The sequence below is a fragment of the Ahaetulla prasina genome, chromosome 10 (genome assembly GCF_028640845.1).
Source record: "Ahaetulla prasina isolate Xishuangbanna chromosome 10, ASM2864084v1, whole genome shotgun sequence".
In the NCBI taxonomy this organism is placed as follows: Eukaryota; Metazoa; Chordata; class Lepidosauria; order Squamata; family Colubridae; genus Ahaetulla; species Ahaetulla prasina.
The window spans coordinates 31,975,466-31,982,614 of NC_080548.1; the positions used below are offsets into that span (position 1 = coordinate 31,975,466).

The following is a 7,149-nucleotide window of genomic DNA, read 5'->3' on the forward strand; positions in this document are numbered from 1 at the left end:
TTTCCTCCCTTCCCCTCTTCCTCCTTCCCTCTCCTTCCTTTCTCCCTCTTTTCCTCCCTCCCTCCCTCCCTTCCTTCTTCCTTCTTTCCTCCCTTATTCCTCTTTCCTCCCTCCTCCCTTCTTCCTCCTCCCTCCTTCCGTTCTTTCTTCCTCCTTCCCTCCCTTATTCCCTCTTTTCCTCCCTCCCTTCTTCCTCCCTCCCTCCTTCCGTTCTTTCTTCCTCCTTCCCTCCCTTATTCCCTCTTTTCCTCCCTCCCTCCCTTCTTCCTCCCTCCCTCCTTCCGTTCTTTCTTCCTCCTTCCCTCCCTTATTCCCTCTTTTCCTCCTTCCCTCCCTCCATTCTTCCTTTTATTATTATTATTTTTATTATTTTTCAAATTTATATACCGCCCTATCTCCCTAAGGACTCAGGGCGGTTCACAGGCAGTTAAAATACATATAAATACAGATTAAAAAACAATTTAAAAATTAAAAATTTTCTTCCTCCCTCCCCTTTCTTCTTTCCCCCCTCCCTCCCTCCTCCCTCCTTCCCTTCCTCCGCCGGGAGCGATGGGACCTGTAGTCGTATCTAGAGAGAGCAAATCCCACTCGCCCCCCCCCCTCCACGGCTCCAGGCGCCTCCCCCTCCCCTCCCCGCCCGTCCGAACCCGCTGATTCTGCCCACGTGTCCTTACCCAGGAAGGGGGCGGTCCTCAGGGGCACGCCCCTTCCCGGCGCCGCCTCGGATTGGCCCAGCCCGGAGGGGGCGTGGTCCAGCGAGGACCTCGGGGCTCGGGCCATGCGGAGAGGGGCGCGCAGGAGCCGGGCGGGCGGGGGTCTCCCCGACGGGCGCGGGGCGGCGGACCTGGCGGGTCTCTCGCGGCTCCCCCCGCAGCGCCCGATCCAGCGCTTCCTGCGGCGCTGGGCTCTCCCGCTGGCGCTGGCGGCGGCGATCTGCGCGCTGGGGCTCTGCTGCCTCCTCTGGAGGAGCTTCCAGCCGGGAGCCGCGCCGCGAGCGGAGCCGGGCAGCCAGGTAGGCGAGCCGGGCAAGGCTGGGGGGCCCCTGGGGGTCTCGGCTCAGCTGACAGCCGCTGGCGCTGGGGGGGGGGGCATCTCCGGGCCCCTCCCTGGCCAACAACCCCGGCGCCGTGGCATCCAACCGCGGACCACACCGCCCATAAGGCGCGGCCAGGGAGAGAAAGGGTCGGCTTTCCTTAAGAGGGGAAAAATGGCCCGGCAAGCCAGGATCGGCTCTCAGCTGGTGGGGCTGGGGAGGCCAGGGTGGGCCGCCTAGGCTGGCATCGTGGCTGCTTTGCCTCCAGGAGTGAGTGGGGGGGGGGCCCTCGGGGGGAGGGAGACCCTGGAGGAGGGCAGCCGAGCTGTGGTCGGTGGGCTCCTCCGCCTCGGAAAAGAGTCGCCCCAAAGACGATCGGAGCCCCGTTTCTCAGCTGCCCAGCAAGGTAGAAGAGCGATCCTAGTTCGAAGAACTGGGAGACCGCCATCGGGGCTGGATTAAGGCCAACCGGTGCTTTACAGGAGAGCAGGCGCTGATGAACCTAGACCAGGGGTCTCCAACCTTGGCAACTTTAAGCCTGGTGGACTTCAACTCCTAGAATTCCCCAGCTAGTAAAGCTTAAAGTTGCCAAGGTTGGAGACCCTGCTTTAAGCACAGCCCACCGTCCCCGGCCATTGCTTCACCCACAAGCCGTTAAGATGCACGTTTTTAAACTTTAGCCCTTCGTGGCACCCAAGACAATGCATTGATCAACAATGCAGATTAAAGTCAAACCCTTGCCCCCCATCCTCCAAGAGTGAAGGAGGGCCTGATATCTTTAAAGTTCTCTAGCACTGCCGACTGGAGAATTCTGGGAGTTATAATCTACCCATGGTCAATAGTGTGCTGGCTGGGGAATCCTGGGAATTGAAGTCCGCAAATTTTCCAGTACAATAACATGCTGGCAGAGGAATTCTGGGAGTTGAAGAAGTCCACCCATCTTCCAGTGGTCAAAGTTGCCTTTGGAGGTATACAAAACCCCTACAGCTTGCTCTGAAATATTCCCATATGCAATGCATAAATAAACGGTGGTCTCTTTTTCCGACAGCTGATCCATAAACCCCGAAGTCTCTCCAGCAGCCAGTTAAAACACCTGACCTCCCAGCTGGATTTACAACGCCTTTGGAAGACTTACCTGCGGCCCATGCTGGTGGAGAGGTATTCAGGCAGCCCTGGCAACGTCAGGATCCGGCAAGTGAGTTTGTACCCACGGTGACGTTGCCCAAAATTTGGGGTCAGTTGTGGTCGTAAACCGAGGACTACTTGCACTGTCATTCAGAGAGGGCTAGAAACTTGCCCAAGCGACTTAGCTGGTCCTCAAGCTTTGTTTTTTCTGATTTCTCTTCAGTTCATCGTGGAACGGCTAAAAGCACTGAAGGCTTCTTGGCAGGTGGAATTAGATGCTTTCGAGGACCAGACGCCACACGGCATGGTTGGCTTTGCCAACGTGGTGGCCACGCTGGACCCCACGGCCACCTGGCGCCTGGTCTTCGCCTGTCACTACGACTCCAAATACTTCCCCCGAGACAGGCACGGACGGGTTTTTGTGGGGGCCACTGATTCGGCCGTGCCCTGCTCCATCCTGCTGGAGCTGGTAACGGCGCTGGACAGCCGGCTTCTGAAGGCCAAAGAGCAGGTGAGACGGTCAAGGTGGGAAGCTGGGAAGACGAAGCGTCGGGAGGGGGAAGTAGAGACTAACAGAGCTGGCAAAATGCCACTGTCATCCTTCCCACCTGTTTTGGGTGGGACGCTTTTAAATGCAGAAATAAATGCCTTTATTTTTCCAAAGTATCGGAAAGGTTTCCACAACCCACAAATACGAAAGGCTTCTGGAACCAGCAAACGTTTATTTTAAATTTGCGCGTAAAAAATGGAATTTTGGAATTGGGCCAGAGAAATTGGGCAAAAGAATAAGTTGCAATTCCTGAGAAAACTACCTGCAAAATATTTTCCACGGCTATTAGGAATATAAGTGAATGGATTTAGATGAATACCTTCCCAACCGTGGCCTGTTTAAGACCTGCAGACTTCAACTCCCAGAATTCCCCAGCCAGCTATGACCTGGGCAGGATGACATCATCAAACAGGTGACATCATCGCGGCTTGGACCAGTTCCTTTTAGTACAATCTGGTTGGCATGCTGGCTGGGGAATTCTGGGAGCTGAAGTCTGCAAGTCTTAAAATTGCCAAGGTTGAGAAACACTGACTTAGATGGCTGTGATCCTTCCTCCCCCGTTATTCCTTTTGTGACTTTGAGGACACAACACACAACCTAACCCCCTCCTCCCCCTGTTCTTTGTGGTTTCAGGCTTCGAAAATAACCCTGCAGCTGCTCTTCTTTGATGGGGAGGAAGCTTTCCGTGAGTGGAGTGAGACAGATTCCCTCTATGGGGCCCGTCACCTAGCTGAGCACATGGGCAGGACTCCCCATCAGCAGGGCATCACTCACCTCCAGGCGATAGTGAGTCTCTTTCTGGGAGTGGATAATTCGGATATAAGTCAAAAGTGGAAGCCATGATGATGTCATCAGGCAGGTGAACTTTTGGTCATCTAGGTGGGATGACATCATCAGCAGGGGACATTACTGGGGCTTCAACCAGTTCCCTCTAGTGCAATCTGGTTGGCATGCAGACTGGGGAATTCTGGGAGTTGAAGTCCACCCATCTTAAAGCAAGCTTTCTGGGGAATTGTGGGAATTTAAATTCAGCCATCTTAAAGGGCTATACTGGGGAATTCTGGGAGTTGGAATCCACCCCACCTTAAAGCAAGTTTTCTGGGGAATTCTGGGAGTTGAAGTCTACTCACTTTAAAGCATGCTGGTTGGGTATTCTGGGAACTGAAGCCCACCCACCTTAAAGCATGCTACTGGGGAATTCTGGGAGTTGAGGTCTGTCCAACATAAATTATGCTGGCTGGGGAATTCTGGGAGTTGAAGTCCACCCACCCTAAAGCATGCTGATTGAGGAGTTCTGGGAACTGGAGTCTACCCATCTTGAAGCATGCTGGCTGAGGAAATCCAAGGCTTGAAATCCATCCATCATAAACTATGCTGGCCGGGGAATTCTGGGAGCTGAAGTCCACCCATCTTCATGCTGCTGAGGTTGAGAAACACAGGACTAGAGAAGAAAATCAACTTCTTCTGTTTGTTTGTTCTCCTTGTAGTCTCTCTTCGTTTTGCTGGATCTGCTGGGCGCCCCTCAGCCATCTTTTCAGAATCACTTCCTTGCAACATCCGGTTGGTTCGAGAGGCTTATCAGCATCGGTAAGATCCAAAAACCGAGTTAGCAGAACTTTGCAGGTGTTGGCCGATTCCCATGCAGATGCTTCGTTACCAGGCGAGGAAGCACCATTGGCGCAGTGGAAGAATGCAATTTGCAAGCGAGAATTTGCAACAGGAACTCATCGTGCATCTACCTCTCAGTGACAGGCAGTTCTCGACTTAAAATCCTTTGCTTAGCGACACGTTTGTAATTAAAACAACCCTGAAAAAAAGTGACTGACAATCAATCCTCGCACTTATAACCGTCGCAGCATCTGCATGGCCGAGGGGTCAGAATTTGGGTTGCTTCAGGGATCCTGGGGTGTGTGTGTGTGTCACATGATCGCCATTTGCGACCGACAAAGTCAGTGGAGGGGGGTGGGGCGGGAGTCAGATTTGCTTAACGATCGCACGATTCAGTTAACGGTTGCAGTGATTCGTTTAACAACGTGGCCAAAACAGGCCTAAAAATAACGCACAATTCCCTTAACAACCCCTTCGATTTACAACTCGGCTCCCAATGGTGACTGTCAGTAGACTGTACTGCAATTTGCAGGAATGCAGTCCTGGCTTTATGGCCAGAATACCCCTTCTAGGCAAGCAGACACGGATGCAAGGATACTGCCCCCACCCCGGCTAATTCCTGCTTTGCATTCTGTAGAAAAACGGCTGCACCACCTTGGACTGCTCCAATCCCATTCCCAGGAACAGCTGTATTTCTATAGGGAGCCAGTCTACGGCTCTGTTGAAGATGACCACGCACCCTTCCTCAGGAAAGGTACATTCTCTGTCTCCCCCTTTGACACCCCCATCCCGTTCTCCACCCCCGTTCTCTTTCTCTCGTCTCCTTCTTTGGTAATATTTTTTTAATATTTGTAATGACAAAAGCCAGATTCAACCGGGTGACTTAACTTATCAGCTTGCAGTCATTCCCTTAACCCCTGTGGCAAGAAAGGTTGCAAAACTCACTGAACAACTGTCTAACTTAACAGCAGAAATTTTGGGCTTGATTGTGGTCATAAGTCGAGGATTACCTGTGTACGGGGTGGGGGAGGGAATATGGCTTAAAAGGCCAAAAACCGAAAGACACACAGTTTTTCCCCACCCGGAGTTCAACACTGACAAATCAGGCCTTGGCGTGAAGTTGAAAGTAGCTGTGGATAATGAAGTCGGTTTACTTTATTGTCATTGCACCTCGTACATTGAAATTAAATGCCATCTTCCGTGTACGTTATACATAAAAAAATAAAACAAAAGACATAACCTTCACATTCCATACAATTGAATTGGAAAACCCCTGATATTGCACTATATAGTAGAATTCAATATATAGTTACTGCCCCAGGATGGAAGCTGTTTTTCAGCCTATTTGTCCTTGTTTTTATTATCCTGTACCGTCTTCCAGATGGTAATAGTTCAAAAAAAAAAAAAAGGGTGAGATCCAGGATGAGATGGATCTTTAAGGATGTTTTGAACTTTCTTAAGGCAGAGGGAGCTATCAGACTCTTCCAAAGAGGGGAGAGGGCAACCAGTGATCCTCTGGGCAATGACGTTGACTCTCTGGAGTGCTGTCCTATCGGCCACTGTGCAATTGGCTAACCATACACAGCTGCAGTAAGTTAAAGTACTCTCTATGGTGCAGCATAGAAGGCAATCAGCAGTTTTCCATTCAGTTGTTGTTTCCTGAGAAGTCTCAGATAATATAATCTCTGCTGGATCAATGCTGCAATGTGAGCACCCCAGGTCAGGTCCTCTTTTTATGGTAAAGCCAAGAAACTTAAAACTGGCCGCTTGCTCCACTCGGTCTCCATTGATAAGCAAGGGCTGGATGTCTGATCTATCCCTTCTATAGTCCCCCATAAGCTCCTTGGTCTTATTGGTGTTAAGGACCAAGTTTATTGTCTCCACACCACAAAAACCACTGTGTGTGTTTGTCTTTTGTGTATTTATGACAGGCGTTCCAGTCCTCCACCTCATTGCCACCCCGTTCCCCAGGGTCTGGCACACCCTGGAGGACACTGAAGCCAACCTGGACCGCCCCACCGTTGAGAACTTGAGTAAGATCCTGGCTGCGTTCCTGGCGGAATACCTGGGGCTTTAAGGCGGACGGAGGTTCATCCAACCTTCGCAGGTCTCCTTGGTTCTACTAGACGTGGACGTGGCTAGGATGAAAATGATGGAACTGGTTTTTCGGGAGGTGATGGCCCTGGTCCAAGATCCAGAGAGGATTGCCATGCTGAGGGAGATGGGCCAGATGGGTGGGCTTCTCCTTGGAGCTCTGGAAGTGGATCTACCACGAAGGCTGTGTGGTGCTTGGCTGTCTCCCGCTGGTGGGAACTGCCCAGGCCAACATGGTTGAGCGAGAAGATCCAGGATTAGCTTTCCTGCCACTGGGATGGGCTGGGGTGTCTTAAAAGAGTGAAGAAAGATTCAGGGAAGAGTGGGTTTATTTCGCTCTTCGGAAGAGCAGTTGGGCACAGCCAAAAGTTGGCCTTCTGCTCGGTCCAGATTGTCTCTTGAAACCAAGCACGGCTTGAAGTGGTCGGTGGAAAGGCCCATTGCTTGATCCCCTGGAGTGGGCAAGAGATCTTAGATCTCCTACCCTCCTTTCTTGTTCTTGTTCTGAGAAAAGCGGGACTTTTTAAAAAAAATTGGGATTTTTTTTTAAAAAAATCTCACAGGAAATCACTGTGTGGTGCACACTCCTTTCTTTCAAAATTGAAAGAACCCTTGAATTTGGCTATTTAAACACAGAGGAGCCTGTGGGAATAGAACAGGATGCAGTTTCTGAGCATTTCCTGTTGGAAATACCTCGTGAGTAAAAAAGCTAGCACATCAGGGACTTTTTGATCTTAGC

At 51.3% G+C, this 7,149-nt stretch overlaps 1 protein-coding gene across 2 annotated transcripts; it reads left to right on the forward strand.

The window, feature by feature from the left end:
• Positions 1-764: 764 nt before the first annotated feature.
• On the forward strand, positions 765-7,149 carry QPCTL (glutaminyl-peptide cyclotransferase like). 2 transcript variants are annotated; one of them, XM_058195984.1, is made up of 7 exons: positions 765-1,012; positions 2,082-2,228; positions 2,382-2,669; positions 3,342-3,494; positions 4,196-4,295; positions 4,954-5,070; positions 6,248-7,149. In XM_058195984.1, the coding sequence occupies exons 1-7, from the start codon at positions 779-781 to the stop codon at positions 6,391-6,393; spliced, it is 1,185 nt and encodes a 394-aa protein (XP_058051967.1). In that variant the 5' UTR covers positions 765-778; the 3' UTR covers positions 6,394-7,149. The 2 variants fall into 2 exon arrangements, with proteins under 2 accessions (XP_058051967.1, XP_058051968.1); XM_058195985.1 differs by lacking the exon at positions 3,342-3,494.

What these genes read in the sequence shown, in the direction of transcription:
- QPCTL (XM_058195984.1), top strand. Translation starts at nt 779, where the DNA reads ATGCGGAGAGGGGCGCGCAGGAGCCGGGCGGGCGGGGGTCTCCCCGAC. An exon ending in CGAGAGGCTTATCAGCATCG is followed by an intron (nt 4,296 to 4,953) that starts GTAAGATCCAAA and finishes TGCATTCTGTAG; the next exon opens with AAAAACGGCTGCACCACCTT. An exon ending in CGCACCCTTCCTCAGGAAAG is followed by an intron (nt 5,071 to 6,247) that starts GTACATTCTCTG and finishes TATTTATGACAG; the next exon opens with GCGTTCCAGTCCTCCACCTC.